General features: G+C 38.4%; 1 protein-coding gene across 3 annotated transcripts in view; it reads left to right on the forward strand.

Annotated features, from left to right (window-relative positions):
* PPP1R9A (protein phosphatase 1 regulatory subunit 9A) overlaps positions 1-20,235 on the forward strand; it is a 145,532-nt gene that overhangs the window by 93,230 nt on the left and 32,067 nt on the right. For all 3 annotated transcript variants that reach the window (XM_075049523.1, XM_075049515.1, XM_075049532.1), the window contains exons 6-7: positions 8,672-8,807; positions 16,975-17,130. In XM_075049523.1, coding sequence (XP_074905624.1) covers positions 8,672-8,807; positions 16,975-17,130 — 292 coding nt within the window. The remainder of the gene's footprint in view (positions 1-8,671; positions 8,808-16,974; positions 17,131-20,235) is intronic.

The raw sequence follows: 20,235 nt of genomic DNA on the forward strand, positions 1-20,235 counted from the left end.
TTAATAAGATTCAGTGGGGCTGCATTTCATTAGGAGTGGCTTTGCTTTTTCTTTCCTGGAAAAAGGAGCAACTTGACAGGTTTTGAATTGCTTCATCCTCAATTGGTTGGATCTAAACAAACTCCTACCACTGCAACTGAAATATCATCGTAAATGATATGTTTTAGCTATTTTTTTTTACTCTTTCAAAGTCCAAGATACTGTGTTGCAGAAGCTCCCACCCAGTTTTGGTGCACCTTGATTAATGTGGTACAACATTGTGACAGCTGGGCAGAAATACCCACCATTCATCCTTTCAGGATAGCTCACCAAGCCACAGGGATGATGCTGTAGGAGCATTTATCTGTCCCTGGACTGTCCTGTGAGGGTGGTCCAGCTTGCCTAGAATCTGGATCACCTAATCATCCAGATTAAGGACACGGTCTGAACTCAGCAGCTTACTTGTGACCCATCTGTATTTTCTTCCTGGATTTCATTCCCATGGATGCCAGCGAGGGTGAGGGTGAGGGTGAGGGAAGGCAGGTCTCGCCTCAGAATGCAGTCAGGTTTTAGAAGCATTCCCAGGTAGCACTTGTACCTTTTGAACAGAGCTGATGTATGTCCTTCACTCGCATTTAGGTATGTTAAAGCATAGATTTAAAGCATAGGTGTTTCTTTGAGCTGGCTATTCCCGTAAGAATTGTGTGGTGCTATAGAGAATGCTGATTAAATGATCATTGTGTATTAGGAAACCTTTTATGCAAGCACTGTGTTGGGATACTGTCAGTCTGTCTGGAAGAGATGGAAGAGATTCTCTACCTGCACTCTTAGAAGAGCAGACCAATGTAAGGACTAGAACCTGGAGAGGTGCCAAAACATTGAATCCCTTGGCTAATTTTGAAGTACTCTTGAATAAAGCTTATGTGTCAGTGAGGCCCTAGACTAGAATTGATTTCTGTGGGAATAATTAATCTAAGTGCATTAATATTGGTGTGGGGGTTTTTTACATGACTTCCTAATTGCCTGACTGTAGCGTTCGCTACATATCAAGGTGCCACGCTTAGATCACTGGTCGGCCCGGACCAGGGAAAGAGACAGATAACACACACAGTGTGAGCGCCAACTTCCGCCTTTTATTGCGCAGTTAATTCCTTTTATACTAACAAGGGCAGGTGGGGTTACAGGTACATCACAAGGCTGCAACTAATCCTCTAACTTTCCGTGACATCGCGAGATCTTCCGAACGCTGAACCCTACACCTGACTTGATATCCATTTAGTGTTGATAGTAGCATAGCTTATCAGGGGCTTGTATCCAAGCTGCTGTGGAGAGACTGCTGAAGCTCTTCTGGCGCTTAAGCTATTACTTTGCTGCTCATCCACCAGCGTCATTGATACTGCTGAGGAAGACCTTGAGTATGTCTCTGACGAATAGCCATGAGCAGGTTGAAAGCTTATGGGTAGGAATTAGAAACCAAGGCAACAAAGGGAACCTTGTGGTTGGTGTCTACTAAAGCCTGCCTGATCAAGGGAAGCCTGTAAATTTTAATTGAGTTGGGTTTGTTCAGCCTGGAGAAGAGAAGGCTCTGGGGAGACCTTATTGTGGCCTTTCAGTACTTAAAGGGGGCTTATAAGAAGGGTAGGGGCAAACTTTTTAGCAGGGCCTGTTGCGATAGGACAAGGGGGAATGGTTTTAAACTAAAAGAGGGTAGATTTAGATTAGACAGTAGGAAGAAAATTTTACAATGATGGTGGTGAAACACTGGCACAGGTTGCCCAGAGAGGTGGTAGATGCCCCATCCCTGAAAACTTTCAAGGCCAGGTTGGACGGGGCTCTGAGCAACCTCATCTAGTTGAAGATGCTTATTGCAGGGGGATTGGACTAGATGACCTTTAAAGGTCCCTTCCAACCCAAACTGTTCTATGATTCTGTGTCACAAGGCTCTGGGGGCTGGGGTGGAAGGGCATAAGAGGTATTCTTGATCATGCCAGTCAGGTAGGATCAGATGCAGAACAGTCCCTGGCTGTGCAGCTGAAGTTGCAGGGGAGGCACTGGGTTTTATAGACCTTCTTGGAGGAATGAAAAATGCTGAGCAGAGAAGGGATCCACCTGACAAAGCAGGGCAAGAGCATGTTTGCCAACAGGTTCCATAATCTAGTTGGGAGGGAGGGTGACCTAGGCCTTGCTTTGGAACAAGTGACAAGTGAGTTCAGAGGTTATGATTAAGGACTTACAGAGGACTTACACTGCTCCAGCATCTACCGGAAGGGTAGCATGGTTTGATGCAAGTAGTCCAGGAGATTTTTGGAATGTGTCAAAAATAACTTCTTGACACAAGTGTTCAATGATCCTACTAAGGGAGACAGTCTGCTAAATCTGTTACTCACAAACAGGTTTATGACCAGTTTGGAACTGGTCAGTTCTTCAGTGAAGGTTGATGGCACCTTTAGGAGCATTAACCGTGAAATGATGGAGTTTAAGAACTGGAGAGAAATGAAGATGAACATTAGAATTACAACCCTGGACTTCAGGAGAGCAAATTTTGGCTTGTTCATGGATCCGCTTGGCAGGATTCTATGGGACTACTGCCCTGAAGGACAGAAGAGCCCAGGAAACCTGCTTGATCTTTGAGGATACAAGGATACCAGAGGAAACCATGCCAAAAGCCTTGCAAAACTCAATTTAAGCAACATCTACTGCTCTCCCGTCCTCCATGGAGCCAGGTGTGCTGCTCAGTGGGGCAGGAAACCTTGTTGCAAAGGATACAGAAAAGTCTGAGATAAATTAATGACTGCTTTGCCTCAGTTTTTCCACAGGTTGACTAATGACCTGGGTATTGTTGCAGGGATAACTTCATGTTTCCTGCTTTCTCCAGCAAATTGCCTCAGGGCAGCAATGGCGCTGGAGTGCAAGGGTTCATACATGGCTCTTGATAACCTTTAGTGCCTGTTGCCCATGCACCGTATGCCAGACTTTGTCATGGTGTGCTGTGACAGCTGTTCAGTCAGTATGAGCATGGTTCTGCAAGTGAAATAGAGGAGCCCTTGTTTAATTCAAATACTTAATTATTAAAATAATTTTTTTCAACTAATAAAAAGATAATACTAAACAAACCACGACTTCAACAACAACAGCAAATCACGTAGCACACGCTATGTACACATGTGATTCTTGGCACATTACTGTTACATGTTACCTATAGCTCGTGCCACAGCCACACCAAGGAAGTTGTGTTCCCATGCATCCGTCCTGACTGCTGACTGGGCAAAAGGACACTCATGTTGGCTCAAATCACTGATAAGTTGGAGTCCTGCTGTCTGTGGTCAAATTCGGGGTACAGCACGTAGCTTACATCATCCTGGGTCTGGGGACAAGGATGGAGGCTACAGAACTTCTGCCCAATAGTTCAGCTTACTGGCAGCTCTGTCTCCAGGGTCTTTGGAGGCTCTTTCCCCAGAGCTGGCTTTTCTGTGCTGGCTTTACATAGCCAGCATCCTGCACCAGACATTACACGGGTTGCCTTGTCAGATGTTTCTTACATGACCTTAGATAACGTCATTCAATCATTGCCCCTTTGATCTGCTGATGGTGGTTACTTCCTCAGGTAATTTGGGTGCTAGTCTCCAGGCAGAGTTGTGCGCTCGTTGCATTAGTTTTGGGTTACTACCATCACTAATCTCCAGGCTAACCTTGTTGACTTCCTTCTACCAATCACCCTCAGTTCCTCTTGATTACAGCTAATAGCTTTAAAGATTGCTAGGCACATGCTTGTCTCTGGTGCAAGGGAGCACGGTGTGGATTTACAGACATAAGACAGAAGGCACAGTTAGCAAGTTTGCAGATGAGGTTAGATAGGTTAACAGAGAGGGCTGCTCTTCGGAGGGACCTCAACAGCCTGGAGAAATGAGCTGGCAGAAACCTTATGAAGCAAGGACAGTCCAAAGCAGTCCAAAGAAAAGAATGGGATGGCAGGCATCTTGCTGCTGTCTCAGCTACCTTCCAGGAGGTAGAAAGGGCGAACCCAGGTTCTTTGTACAGGGACAAGGTAGCAGGCAATGAACAGAAGCTGCAGCAAGGGAAATTCTGACTAGGTATTTTCACCAAAAAAAAAAAAAAAAGTACTGTGAGGTTTCTCAAACATTGGAACAGGTTGCATCCCATCATTAGAGAGATTCAAAACTGATCAAGGCCATGACAAAGTTGGCCCTGCTTTGAAGTGGGGAGGTTGGGGTGGACCAGAGCTCCCTTCCAACCTAAATTATTCAGTGATTCAAAGAGTCTTTATGACTAAGTTTCAGATCATTTTATCTGAAAAAGTGTAATGGAAGCTCATAGGTTGTGAATTCCTGATGTCCAGTCAGCAACCTCTGCATTTGAGGCTGCCATCTTTTGAGAGAGCTCGATCTTGTTCATGAAAACCTGACAAGTTCCAGCTCGCGCTGCTGTAACTAAATAAACTGCCTTCTTACAGGGTTCACACCACTTTTAGCACTTTGGATTAATTATGTCGCTATTATCCTAATGGAAGCAGCCAGAGTAGGTAATTGAAGACATCTTGAAATAAATTAGATAAATGGTAGCAGAAGCAGCTTTGTGCTTTAAAGCTCAGAGGAAAGCCATTTTTAAAATCCAACTGTAAAACTCCCCCAAATACAATGAAATTTGCTGTACATTTTTATTGACGAAACTATATTTTAGGAAGGGTTGGAAGGAAAAATTGTGAATCCTGTTGCAGCACAAAAAATATTCTTTATTTCTTAGAACTATTCTGCTGTATTCTTACTTGATTTTTGTTGAATTTAAGGAATCCATGCTAAATTATTTTTAACTGAGCACTTCATGTCAGAAGTGTTTACAGGAGAAATCATCAACTCTTGTCACTAAAAATCCATGCTGCAGAACTTCAGTTTTGTGTCACAGAGTTGGTGCCTTTGCACATTTTTCTAGTACCAAAGTTCTTTTCAAAATGGAAATATTTTTTAATTTAATCAATTGTTATAATAATGTTTGTGGTTCCCATGGTTGGTAAAAAAAAGAATAAATTATTTTTTGTTATTTCAAGAAGCACAGGTCTGCAGACCCTCATTTAATAAAAGCTGGAAATGCACAGAAAGCCATATATCAGGTGTGCTTTAAAGTCATTAAATCACAACTGGATTGCAGGAGATGTAAGAGTTGCTGCCAGTTTCAGTAGAATGCTTTTCTTAACCACCATTACTGTAGTTTAATTTTCAGTTTCTCCAGATAATGTATTCTTTTAGATCTTCTTATAGAGTGAAATATTAATTATATTCCTAGCTCTGTCCCTGTTTATTTTAACCACAACCAAAGAAATTATTTCACAGCTGGTAATTCAGCTAAATTCTGTGTAACTCTGAGTATCAAGGTCAGTTCATGCCCTGCTTCTCTGATGTTCTCTCCTCTCTCTTTCTTTTTTGTGGACATCAGAAATAATGGCCTGAGATTTAGTACTGTGATGGCATGTAGTACAGCATCACAGATTCTCTGGGTTTTATTTTGTGGTTGCTGGCTTTAATAATTAAGCAGAATATTGTCTTGATGAGGTTTAAAGGCTTTAAAACCCTCATTTGTACCATATCCAGAAACATAACCATCTTCTTAAATGTATTATTGGTGATAGAATTTATAGTTCTTTGTTATAATACTTTTGGCCCTTGAGGCTAATTAATCAAGTCTGAAATGCATGTACTTAATTTTGGTGAGCCAGAGTGACGTGAAATACATAATTAGCCACTTCGTTGAAGTATGCATATTATGGTTCAGTGACTAATTTTCTGGTCAGTGAATCACAACCTTATGTCTCTTTTTCATATTTAAACACTTCAGATTATGATAGTTCTTGTATTTAAAGCCATTCTAGGCATAAAGATCTAATTCATGCTTAGCATTTTAGTAACTGCCTCTGCTTTACGGTTTTCTAAGGGAGAAATATTTATTCATTTGTCTTTAAATGATAAATTTATAATTTATGGCTTATTTTAGTTACAAGTTAAACATAATTATATGCAGCTTGGTATTCTTAAGGTCATGGAATGTAACATGGCAAAAGGTTTGAGTTAGTTTGTGAAAACTGTAATTGTTGGCAACATAGTATTCCATTTTACAAATTTACAATTCTTCATCTAGAACTGACATCAGTTGTAGGTTGAATGCTTCTAAATATTTATTTTCAGACACTTTGGAAATATCTCACTTTAAAGCAGTAAATTGTAGGAAAATAAAACATTCCTTGCTTATTTCTATTTTGGAAAACATTTGCTTTAAACTTTGTCATTGCTTTGAGGCTTTTATTCATGTATCATCTAACAGCCTCAGGTATCATTGAGGAACTTCATTTTGACATGTGATTCAAGCCGTGAAAATCACATCACTATAAACTGTGAGTGGCTTTGTCATGAGAAGAAGAATTCCATTGATAAGCTTTTACATTTTTACATCCTACCTAAACTTGTTTGTCTGTATGAAGATATTACTACATTACAGTCTAATGTGTGAAAACCACTCCTAAATAATCAGGAGTTACCAGCCTTCAGATGCATTACATATTGTCCGTTCTAGGTTTTCAGTGTACAAAAATGATTGTATGAAGTATTTGGAGTCTCTTATTTTCCAAGGATGGTGAATTATCAGACAGAGAGCAGGGAGGAGTATGATACTTGCATCACTTTGTGTGGTTCCATAATTTACCACATTGGTGATCTCCCTCATGTGTTTACAAATGTGATGCTCTCTCTACTGTGTATAAATAATACACTCATGCATAATGTTGCTTAAAATGTTTGTTTACAATAGAATGGGGTTTTTTCCATATTTTCTTTTAATTTGTTTTTACATTCGAGGAGACAAATATGTAGCGAATACGGGTTAAGTCCTTTTTTACTTCATGTAGTAATATCAAAAGTTCATTGTTCCTCCCAATTGAGACTGAAAATGTGACTGGTTTAGTCTTTGTAATACTTGGCTCCAAAATTAAAATGCAGAAGAAACAGGATCCGACTATGAGTCAGTATGCAGAACAGATGAAGTATAGGGGCCATGAAGAAACATTCTTTTTCTTTCAGCCCAAGGTCTTTATCATTACTGAGAACCAATGTCATATTTCATAATAGTAGGATATGAGTGCCAGACTGTGATCTGTTTTGATCAGGATTAAAATGCTGATGTTATTTCCTTGATTTTGTTCTAGTTTCTGCTGTATTTTCTATAAATGTTTTTAAGCTAAGACACTGTCTTGCAAATTATTTACAGAGCACCTTATTTATGTCATTATTTCAAAAGGAGTCACTCATTCTCCCCTTTCTTACCCTTTTGGAAGTAATTACTGACTTGGATATTTTGATGATGTTGAAATAATCTCCAAATTGTATTCATTTCTGTAGTGCCTGACTTCATAGAGTCTGACAAATTGTTCGGCATAGGAAGTGGACTCAGGGTCTTCCACTCAGGGGAAGTTGGCTTACACATGGATGCCAAATCCCAAGTGACTTTAACAGTGATAGGCAGTACTAAGGAAAATTATTTTCTTACATGGGATACAGTGACAGGCAGTACTAATGAAAATAATTTTCCTACATGGGATATAATGCACGTTTCTACCTCTCATTCCAATAATAAATTAAATTCATAATTTGAGCCAAATGTTATGGAAAAAAATAATTTACCATATGCAGTATCTCAGTGTCACCTGATGGTGCTTTTCAGCTCTGCATAATACTTTTTTCACCTGTAATTACCTAATTGTCTTTCTAGACTGCTAAGAAAATATTCCTTCAGCTTGACATCTTTAAATTGTGCTTTTGTTAGTAGTTTGCAGTGTGTTGGTACTCTATAATGGGTGTTTATCATTAATACTATAGATAGCAAAATATCTAATTACAGTTATGCCACTGTGCTGAAAAAAAGTGTTCAAGTCCAAGCCAATTCTGAATTTTAGTTGCTGAAAGCAAGATTGGGAAGCAGTCTTGTAAGTCTCAACCAAGAAATAGACACTTCCCTTGTCTTTTATTAAACCAAAGAAATGTGCTCCCAGTGTTCAGCAATAGCTAACAGTGGAGAAGAGCGCTACTTAGCAACAGAAGTTCATGATATTAAAGAAAGATTTAAATGTGCTTCAAATTAGGGCAATAGTGTCTGCTATTTAAAAATGTGGAAATAGATTCACTGTTATAGACAGGAGGAAAGCAAATACAAAAGCTCAGAAATACCTTCTAAGTCAAGATGGGGAAAGAAATTGCTCTGGTGCATGTTCCTTTCACTGCGTACTGTCAGAAGTGTGTCTGTGCTGTTAGTCTGCATCTGGTCTTTTGTAGGCTTCTGGGAAATACATTGCTCTAAAGGAAATGGGAGTGATGATAATTTTTTTTAAAATTGCTCCGCTCTAGGCCTGTGTCCATAAATTTCAAACTCAGAGGATCTTTTTTACTGAAATTTGGAGTGAAGACTTTCGTGGTCACTTCTTTTCTCCCCCTCCTGTAAATACTGCCATGGTCTAATCGCTCATAGTCTTGCACACAGTGCCCTTCTGGCAAGGGTCATCCACAGAACACATTTAAAACAATCACAGCCATGTATCTTTGGAGAAAAAGGCTGGCCTCTATACAAGACACAGCTAAAAATCTAGAACTTTGGTAAAATAATAGGAGTAATATTTTTTCACTGATGTTTTGTATAGGTTTGTAATTGGACGAGAAAAACCAGGACAAGTGAGTGAGGTTGCGCAGCTGATTAGCCAAACTCTAGAACAAGAACGCCGCCAGAGAGAGCTGCTGGAGCAGCATTATGCACAGTATGACGCAGATGATGATGAGGTAACAGACTGTCTAGCATTTCACTGTTCAGTGTTTTTTTTAATATTCTGTTTTCTATTCTTAATTCCTTCTTTTTAATAGTCAATCAGAGGTCAGCTTCTGGCCCTCTCCATTACCTCTGCTGCTGATTTTTACAGATTTTGATGATGAATCTTATTTGAAGAACAAAGTTACTGAAAAGCTTTTCAGCATGGATTTAAAGTATTTGTTTTGTTCCAGAAGAGCAAATATCAAATTGGTCGATGCTTCTCTAATCATTGCTCTTCCTCTGAAGGCATATACTTTTCTGAAATAAGGGAATAAAGTTGGTTTGCTTGTCCACTGAAACATTAGTTTTTTGTGAAAACTGGTAGAAGTTGCCTTCTAACTTTTAGGAGCTTGAGGAAGTTTTAGACCTTTTTTTTTCCTGGAAGAATTGATGTTATTCTTAATTCAGAACATTAAGAAATTTTCTGAAAATTCCAGGTAAGACCCCTCCTTCCACACACTGCTCTTTGTTTCTATGTGAACAGATACTCCAAAGGATAGAGAATTAATCTACCTTGTCTGAAGCGTGTATTGATGTTTGCAATTAGTGCCTGATGTCCCAATACAAAGGTTTTGAAACTATCAACTTTATACAGTAAATTTTCCAAAATTTCTTTCCATTCTCTTACAATTCCTGATATGCCTAAATATCAAGATACTTGGAAAGATTAGTGAGAGCTTTTTCAGAGACTACTGTCTGTTTTACTCCCTAAATTAGTTGCTGGGTTAAGGTAAAAGGCAGTTATTGTAACAAACCGCTTCGACATAGTCCAGGCATACCGCCTTCATTTCACATTATCTTGAATAATATTATTTGAAATGCCAGGCTCCATGTATTAGTGTTTTTTCATCCTGGGCCAGATTTTTTATTTTATTTGTGGAAGGAGGCAATAGTGGAAGGAGGTGGTAGAGAAGGGGAGATAGAGAATTCATGCTATGCATTTATTTCAGTTTAGTTTTCTTTTAGGTACTGAGACAAGGCTTCTAAACAGTGAAATAAAGAAAAAAAATATTCTTGAGATGAAATCAGGATACACTCGGATTTTGAAACACACTCTTAAGCTAGCGATAGGTCAGATCAATCAGAAGTGTCCCAGAAGACTAAGTAAAAATCCTATCTAGACCCAGTGATGCTTTCACTTACTTCACTTTCCACTATATTAAAAATAAAAATACTTTTATCTTTTAGAATGGATCCTGTCATAGGTGTGTATTTAACTCCTATAAATAAAAGTTGTACTCATCTGTATTGGGGATGCATTATGTGTGTGTGCCTGTGTGAGACCATGAAGGCTAGAAAATCCATATCCTCTCTTTTCCCTCCTCAAACAATAGAAACATGCAAGTCTTCTAACTTCTGTTTAGTCTAGAATTAAAATTCAAGATCTTGACTAATTTCTTGAAGGAACTGTATCATCTCCTCAAAACCAAAAAAGAGACAACTCCCTCTAGCCTTTGGAGCAAGAGACTTCTCACAACTCATCGCAGTGTGCTGCAGATGTCAGGATTTGAAGACCTGTGATACCATTTTATGGTAAACATAGTCTGATAGCTTTCATATTGGCAGGAGAGGTGTGTCCTAAATGCCTGATGTTCAAAACCTTCTCACTGTGTACTCGCACATAGAGGGATGTGCGGCTGAAAGCAGACCTATGTGAGTAATTGATGCATTACACCTTTTACCTAGAGGATGAATCCACCTGCAAAAAATCTCAAAGATTTGTGTTGCTTACCTTCATGCACCACACAGATGTCATAACTCATGATCTGGCAATGAAGAAAATGTTAAAACCATATAGATCACTACTGATCCTGAGTAGTACCTCAGCCTCCAGTAGGGATTGTTCCTGTGCTGATGCTGACAGTGACGCTTTTGTACTGATGAGCATGCAAGTGTTTCTCAGCACAATAGTGAAAGAGGACAGGGATGAGTAGCTATCAGATACTTTTTGTGATGTGAGGAAAGGAGGAAGAAGACAGGAAAAGACATCTACCGGGGGACATCCAGAGTATCATCAAAGATCTCTTTTGGAAGGAGAAGGAATTGGGCTTCAGAACAAATGCAGTACTTCAATTCTCAAAAACTACATCGGGATGATTGAAGATCATAGCCTTTTCCTACTTGATGCCATATATATATTTGGGGGGGGGGTGGTAAACCTTATTCTCAGAATAGACGGCTGGGGTGTAGTTACTAAAGTATGCAGTGAGGAATGTTCCCTTTCTTAATTAACAGACTTAGAAGTAGATTATATTGGGAACCTGCAGCAATCCTGAATATATATATATTTATTTTTTTTTGTGACCTGACTATGCTGTCCAAGTAAACTCACATAACTTGAACCATTTCCAGGCAGTTGACACAATGGAAGCTGTGATGTAATGCACATTAGACACAGTTCAAAGACATTTTTGGTCAACACAAGCACTTCTGCTCCATTTACTGTCCAATACGAGCATTACTACTTTGAGCTCACCTTGCTTTGTGAGGGTAAATGCGGCTGGGTTTATGTTGCTATATGCCAGACACCACTGCCAGCCCTGCATTCTTTGGCTCTGGTAAGCAGGGCATCTTTTGGGCAAGAAAATCTCAGTTTACACTGTCTGAATGAATATCCACAAATGTACAAAAAACCCTACCCCTTCGAGTCCATTTCTTCAAAGTGATACTGATTCTGACTGCATGAAGTTCAGGAATATTTGAATTGCCAGTGTAAGGAGTTTTGTGCTGAGGTGGCACAGGCTTATACAGGAGTTGCTCAGTCTCAGAGCTATCAAACTGTCCTATTCATTTTCATACAGGTCTTAAAATATGGATCTCCAGCTACAATGCTGCATAAATAAAGAAGATGATCTTTACTCAACCCACCACTGAGGCTGTCAAATTTTGAGCCTCAGAGACTTACCACAAAGACAGTGATAACATATCAGCTTTCCGGAGCAGGAAATCAGTGATCTGTGTTTGAGTCCTGGAGTCACTGCACATGACTGGGTTTGGTAGAGCTGGTCAAATCACAGGAAGAGAACATGTGCCAGGCATGTGCAGGTCCTGGTGTTTTATTTTGCTGTGCCACCAGCTGGCTGGATTTCCTCTGTTTTGAAACTTAGGACAGTCTTCATCATAGCCCAAGCAGCATCTAGCTATTTTAGAAGGATCTGAGTTCTTTAAAGTAGCAGCATTATTGAGACAATTTTGACTTCTGCCAGCCAGTGAGCGCTGGCCGTGAGTCGGGTGGTAAATTAGAGAGACAATTGTTAGCCTGCTGTAACTTCTCATTCCATTGCCTTGCAGGAACGTTACATGACAGTTATTTGTTGGGGAAGGTTCACACTAGTACACATAGTGTTTCCAAAAGATTCACACTAGTACACATAGTGTTTCCAAAAGATACATCATTTACTACTACTAATCCTGAAAGAAACATCATGTACTATATAAATGCCCTGCATCCCTGCACTTCAGAATCTGCTGTTATCATGGGCTGCAGGTCGTCACAGAGTTGCAGGATGCTTTCAGGCGCTCCTTCATTTAAGTCTCTGCATGGAAACACAAAAACCTTGTGCAGAACTGATGAGCAGTAAAAGAAAAAGGATGCCCACAATGGGGTCCATGCAAAGACAAACAGGATAAACGTGCAACAGCTCACAATATGTTGTTAAGCTCCCGTCAGCCAAGCAGATAGGCAGTGTTGGCATGTCCCAATGAGCCTGTGCTAACTACAATAAAGCTGGGAGGGTATGTTGTTCAGGTGCTGACTGTAGATAGCCTGCTGCAGGGTTTACCCATCACCAGTTCCTCTAGCTTCCTAAAATCTGACATCCTTTTAGTTTGTTGTATCCTGTCAGAAAACAAAACAAGGCTTTGAAGTAGGCGGTCTTTATTTCCTTCTTAGTGTGTTAAGTATGACCTGAGTCTGTATCCTTGACTGAAACCTTTTGACTGCCCTGTGTTAACACAGTGTTCTGTGCACATTTTAGTCAAATTCTGCCATTTCATGGAATTTTGATTCAAACATTGTATTATCTTCTTCGTATTCTACAGTGAAAGGCGAAAGTCACGTAAAGCACATGACCTGTTCCCCTGAAGGCGGGGGAATGGTGATGCAGGATGTGAAATCAATAACATATTGCAGAATTCTGTTTCCTCTGTGGCCGTGCACAAATAGTTTTATGCAAGTGATGTATTTTAATATCACTAATAGTAATTTGAATATTTTTTCATTTTTAATTCTCATTTATCAGGACTTTTTGAGAGCAAAGCAACATTAGAACCATTGAAGAAAATCTTGACACACACGAAAAGAAAAATGTTGCAATGTGCTTCAGTGTCTAACACCCAAAGAATACATTCATTAAATAAGATCTTTCAGAGAGTACGTTTTTTTCAACATCATTAATATGAAGCACTCCTGTAAAAGAGATGATTGATAGTGTACCATTATATTTTTCTTTGCTTTTAAGTATAAGCCATCCAAAAAATCAAATGAGGAGGTGAGCTTGAGTTATTTTTATAGTTCTTCACAAAGTGTTCCCTGATTGTGGGAGAGTTTCAGCAGAAACAAAAGATTTAGCTTGATGCAGCCTGTGTTATGGTGATTTGGGTAAGGGCTGTCTGCATTATCCTGGCTGGTGCTGCTGCTCCTTCTTTCTGCTTGGGAGTGTTAGGCCTATTTCAAGAATGTACAAGGCAGTTAAACAATGTGAGTAACACATTTTCCCTTTTAAAGTGGGAAATTGAAGTTCATGTTTATAAAGATAATTTCATGCTATTAGCTGTGATAGCTTATAGCAAAATTGAATGGCTAATAGCAGCAGCTATTGCTGTGGATGGGATAAGCTTAAGCCCTATATGCTACTGAAATGAGAAATAGGTCTTTTGCATGGATGAAGTTTGCTCACCAATACAGACTGAAGAGTCCAAGTTTTTCATTCAAGAGCATGTAAGTTTTCATTGACGATAGAGTAAATAAATGTTATTGTTCTTGTCAGCTAAGAAAACAAAATGTATGGCAAGAAACGTCAGGCAGCTACAGCAACAACTGTTACCTTAAAAGCTTTGTTATTTTGAAGTAAAATAACTTTTGTCTGTGCCTTGCTGCTTCCTGTAAAACACTGAATTTCCCATTCTAGCTTACTGGCGCAGGATCTGAACAACCTTCTGGTAGTTTCATGTGAAACAGAAGTCAGCAGAGATAACTTTTTTCAGGGAAAGTATGTTTCATGTAGTTTATGACATATATTTCCTTAAAGCACATATCCGTTCTTTTGAACCTGTAATTTGTGTTTCATGTGATCATAAAATCGGATCCTTGTCTTTTGAAGACGAAAGCAAAAGTCCCATATATGGCTGTGGTCTATAATGTTTGTGTCATCCTGCTGTCTTGTTTAGCTGAGCAAGCTGCAGTGCTTTGCTTTGATGACTACTTTTTGCATTAATTGAAGCAAAAATTACTGTGCCCATCCACACTCATTATGTACAATTTGAAGCAAGATTTTCCATTTTTGTTTATTTTAAACTGCCTGATGTCCCTCTTCAAACACTCTGGCTCCTGAGACCAGTACAATATTGCCTGCTCTTGAATTTTTCCCTAGTATAACTTAGTCCTTCATATGTGTTTGTTTTTCTTTTCGTATGAAGCACTTATTTTTAATTTAAGTCTTTGGAGGAATCAGTTTTAACTAAACTCATCCATTTTGTTCTTTTACCAAAACTGGTATATATAATTAGGATTTTGCATTAACTTAATGTATTCCTTTAAAATGCACATGTAGCTGAACCAGATCTGTTATTTTACATAAAGTGGGCATGAGTTTGCTAGTTAATGATCCTGTTTCTGCCTCCTCTTTGCATGCTTCAGAGATTTCCTTGCCACTGCTGATGGACCTGCTAGGATTTTTTTTCATATAAAAATGACAGTTGTGTATCAGGAATAATGACTGCAAAATTGACAGTACATGGATTGTGTTAGTAGATTGTCCCCACAATAATTAATTTCATTGAAATCTTGCTGGGATTTTCAAGTTAGTTGTTCCACTTATCGCCACCCTGATGGTGTGTGAAGGTGGTGTTACATCCTCCTGGAAAAAGCCAGGAGACTTAGCAGCCTAATTTTCTCTTTAGACAGTAACTGCACATAGCCGTGGGAATTAAAACAGAAGCTGAAGTTACTACAAATGTAGTGTAACAGAAGATTTTGTGTGAGATCTAGACATACAGAATGATAAATTTAATTTCAGGTGTTGTTCTGTTTAGCTGTAATGCTAACATGCCTGAAAACTCCAATGAGATGGATTGTGTGTTCTTTGCTTCTGTTTTAAATAAGGAAAAAAGAAGCAAAACCAGCTGTTAACTTCTTTTGTTGAGGACTGCTGAGATTCTTACTCTTAGTACATATAAAGTATGTAAAATAATGGTTACTGTTTATTTCATTGGAGAATATGTAACTATAGAGACAGAGAGAGCTCTCCAAAGAAGTGGCTCACATTAACATTGACATTTCAAGTATGGATAGGATGGGTTGTGCATGTTGGTGACTTACCTTCTTTTTGATAGTTCTTTTAACATCAGAAGATTTTACCAAATCACTCTGTGCTTTCTGTGTGTTTTGGCTTGCTTTGTTTCTTAAAACTTTAGTGGTTTTAAAAAAGGAGAATATAGATTTTTTATGATCTTTAAAGGTCCCTTCCAATCCAAACAGTTCTATGATTGTGTGTGCTATTTATCCAAGAAATGGTGATGTATTATTGCAAATAGATCGCCCTGTTGTTGGACGCATACATACATCTTTTCTGCTCTCTGTGTACTTGTGCACCTAAACTTAACATGCTTCCATGCACTGCTTTTTAATTGAGATTTACATAAGCCTAAACAACAGCTGGGAAACTAAATTAAGGTAGGAGGCTGAGATTCAAACTGTTGTTTGGACATCTGAGTTGTTACCTTTTGTTTTTAAAAGTTCTTTTGACAAAAAATGACACTAATAGATAATCCTAGCACTACTGGGAATATAGTTCTGTGCCTTCATTTCAGGAACTGAAAGCTCATGAAAAAAAACTTGAATAGTTCCGTCAAAATTTTGGTGTTATTACATATTTATTACATAAATATGAGAAGGACTGCACCCCTTCCCCCGCCCTTCCTTTTCCATGTATTTATTGAGTCCCAAGCTTTATAAATCCAGATGTGGCCCCAAGGGAAGTTGTTTGCTTTATAATATGTTTGCATAGTCATTTGCATAGCCCGCAGGCTATTTGTGATCTATACACAATGTACTCAGGCTTCCAGAGAGAGCCCTACTGAAGTGAAGCGTGTGGGGAGAGATGAGCACAGGTGTATGTGCAAAAGATTGTCTAGGCAGTTTGGGGTTTAATATTGCAAGCTTTTTCTTTTCAATATTATTGTTTATTTAATCTTGAGATACTGATTGTAGCTTATGATTTTTTAAAACTCTGTTTTGTCAGCAAATTGTTCACATCTCATGGTTTACAAGCCCAAGAAACACATGCATATTCTGTTTAAAGCTAGCTAGAAGCAACTCCTTATTCAGGGTGAAAATTCAGTAAACTTGGACTTCAGTCTCTGAACTTGCCCATGACACTCACTCAGTTTCTTTTTCCTGCTGTTATCTTTCTGTGTGAGTGTGACTTTTCTATTGTTAATTTGTTTATAAGGAAAAACCAATGGATTTTCAAATTCAACATGGAATATCACTGGAGAATTACTTCCTCCAGATGGCTTACAAAAGACTAATCAAGATCCTGTCGGTCCTATTCTGCTTTTATTTCTGTTTGGAAAAGATTCCTTGTTAAATCTGAGATAAATTTGGAGAGATCTTCCTTTGGAAAAGAGGCTTCAGCTGGAAAAGGATGAAAACGATTGAAATATAGAGCCAGTAATGCTTAAGCACTAAATTCTTAGTGCTTAAGACACTGTTTTCTCCTCTCTCTTAATGTTCTGAAATACTAATGTGGAGGTGTATTTTATCTGTTAGAATTCATAAGTACTGGGATTATAGCTAAAGAAGAAGATAAACTTTTTTGTATGCAGTATGCTGGGTTTGCACAGTAGCTTAATTACTCTTTGAACAGTCTCTGCCTAATAAGAGGATAACAGGAATTTCTTAAATGCTATAAAATTAAGACAGGGGAATATGCTACAGATGAAGAAGATGAAGACATGGGACCTGTCCTTCCAGGAGGTGACATGGCTATTGAAGTGTTTGATCTTCCTGAAAATGATGACATGTTCTCCCCCAGTGATGTGGACACCAGCAAGCTTGCTCATAAATTCAAAGAGGTAAGTTATAGATGAGAAAATATTCCTGAAATACCTCACTGGAATTAGATTTCTAGTTATCTCATTGCTCAGTGCTTGTTTTTTCTCTTGAAAACTATAGCTGATTTCTAGCTCTTTGTATACTTGGTACTTTTGAATGGCTCAAAAAGCTCTGCTTAAAAGTGGAACTGTTCTTTGGTTTTAGCATCAGCTTTCAGGTGACTGTTGCATCGATGGAGGGTAATTTATAATTTAAGTTTTCAGCACAGAAGTTATTCTGCCTCAGCACTTAGTTTGCATTTTTTGACCAGGAAGACAAAGTGCAAGTTAATTCATTACTAGCAGATTGCTGCCTTTTTTTTTTTTTTTTTTTTTGTAAAATTCCAATCAAAAGTGATCAGGAAAGCCAAACAGCAAATGCTGAATTTCAGTGAAAAGGGACATGTGGAGCTCATCCTATATCATTACGCAGCAACTCATCAATGTGCAGCAGTGTCATATGTTTGGCCATGTGTTTAGGAGGATGCTGTATTGGGGAAACAGGCCTATTTCAAGCTGGTGTTTTCCCAAACTCTGTGGTTACAGAGTTTGTATAGCATCCGTTGGTACTAACTGGGGCTTGAATCAGTGGTGTTCATTGCGGTCCTTGAATTCATATAACTTAACATACCAAAGTACTGAGAAACATTTCTTCTGTACTTTAGGCTGTGGTTTTGATGTGGTTTATTTCTGAGCTTTTCTGAATTCTGATGCAAATAAAGACATGAAACAATTGGATTTGTCTAAGCCCACAGTAATGGGCTGAGTGACAACAATAAAGAACATTTCTCTTTTTAAAGACAGGAAGATGGAAGGGGTGAAAGTAGCCAGAACCTCATAGGAGATTTGAGCAACAGAAGCTGGGCCCAGAAGGGAGTTTTAAAATACAGAGGCTCACTTTTTATTCTTCTTCCCCTCTCCTCTCCCCTTCCCCTTCCCTCTACTTAAACCAGATATTTTATCTACTATAAATATATGTTGTTACTATTCTCTAGTGAGAGTAATGTATGGAATGGAGTAAGCCAATGAGCAACCAGTCTTTCCCTTTTCTGCTGATACCCTTTTCAGCCTTTGGATACCTACTGTTATTCATTGTTGTTTCCTGAAATTTTTTTACCTTAGTTAAATGATAATTTTCTCACTCCATATTTCAAGTTCCAGTCTCTCATGCAAATTAGCCAAACAGTTTACTTCATGTTCTAATACTTTGCATCATACATAGTGATACTTTCGCAAAGCGGTGGGAAGATGCTAACATGCTGATTGTGCCAGTGTACCAAGGCTATGCAAACCACAGATGCAGTGATGGGCAAGACACTCACCTTTGAATAAAATCCCTGTAAAACTGTGCTTGAATATAGTTTCTATCAACTTGGGCTACTGCCATACTTGAGCGTGTCCAAACTGATTTGAAGCTATTTGCAAACCTGTCTGATGTAATGGCCTCAAAACGCTGGTGTGGAGATCAGATGAAGGGACTTTGGGATACTCCAGTTTAAGTGCAGATAGGAGTGTGAGAAGAAAACATTAAATGCTCCTGCATAAGAGTGGACTCTTTTTCACTAAGCCACACAGTTACCGCTGTTACGAGCATGCCACTTTTGTTTCACTGATTGTATTTAACAATACACAGCTGCATTTTGTTGGCTGCAACAGAGTGAGTACATGTATTTTTCTTGGTATTTGCCCTGAATTCTTTCAACACTAGAGGACTTGTTCACGATCATGCTGCACAAGCCCACACAGTGTTATCTGGAATTGTATTTAAAGAATAACTGTTCTTTCTTGTTCTTACTCCAGAGATTAATGAAAGTATTAAACAAGTGGGTTGGACATAATCTTTAAGCATAATAGTTTGACCTAATTAGTTGAATTCAGTCTTTGCAATGAAAAATGTGCTCACATACTTTGAGAGCGCTCTTACTTCAAATGCCTTGCTTTTGGAATTAAAGTCAGGAGAGAAGTGAGCATTCCTGGGCAAATCACTGTACTTCTGCAAGTCTTGTTTTCCTGGCTTTAAAACAGGAAAAAAAGGGACTGATTTTCCTTAACTGCTTTGAAAGAAAGAGCTAGAAGCTTTATTTTAGCTGTGATGATTGAAGAGAGACAAGATCTGTAGGGAGGAGGGACATCTTATGTAAGAATTAGGTATTATATTTCATGTCTTAATGAAATATATGTAAAATGGATTATTATTATTATATGCAAAAAATATATCATGATTATATAAAAATTGTCATGCAGATTATTAGAGTCCATTGGGTACTGTCTTTCCAAATGTACTGTGGATATTTTAACATTTGCTAGCTCTTCATCCCATTCTACCTTTTGCAGTCTTAGATGAATGACATTCATTTTCTCTATAGATCTTATTTTTTATAAAATTTTTATTGTTTTGAAGAAAATTAATCAGCTTTTCAAGACAACTTTGAAAAGGAAATATGCCAAAACTTATTCAAAATGTCTTTGTTAAAATTAAGCCTTCACAGTTTTATATTGACTTAGATAACACAAAAATACAAAACAGTATCTGCCAAGAATTTGTCTGGCATTATATGGGACATGGAATAAGGTATTTCTGGTCCTCTATTAGTAAATTTGCTTAGAAATTTTAAACTATGGAGTCCAGGTTTGCTTGCCAAATAGTTGACCTTGCCTGTTCAGTCTAACCTATAAATGTGTTAGTATTTCTCATCTATTCTGCAAGCATAATTAGTTCTTTAAAAAAAGGAAAAAGTAGATGTCCAGCTACACATTTGTCTGTTCGGCAGGAAAGTGTCTTTTTTCTTCTGCCTCAGTGGGATCTGCTGTACCATATACTGATTCAATGATCTGACTGGGTGCTCAGTATTCATTTTTTTAACTTAATAACAGAGAATATAAAAATAACTGTTAAAACCATCTGTACCTGAGCAGATTGTCATTTATGCAACAATTTGGAGTTTATTTGTATGTAATAATAAGCTGTTTAAGTGCTGCGTATGGCTTTATGAGGTTTTAGAAGAGATGGGAATGGACTGTAAGCAGGTAGCCTAAGGCTTTGAGTCATGGCTTTTTGATTTCATTATTAACTCTGCAAAGCGCAAA

The sequence above is a fragment of the Buteo buteo genome, chromosome 2 (genome assembly GCF_964188355.1).
Source record: "Buteo buteo chromosome 2, bButBut1.hap1.1, whole genome shotgun sequence".
Taxonomy (NCBI): Eukaryota; Metazoa; Chordata; class Aves; order Accipitriformes; family Accipitridae; genus Buteo; species Buteo buteo.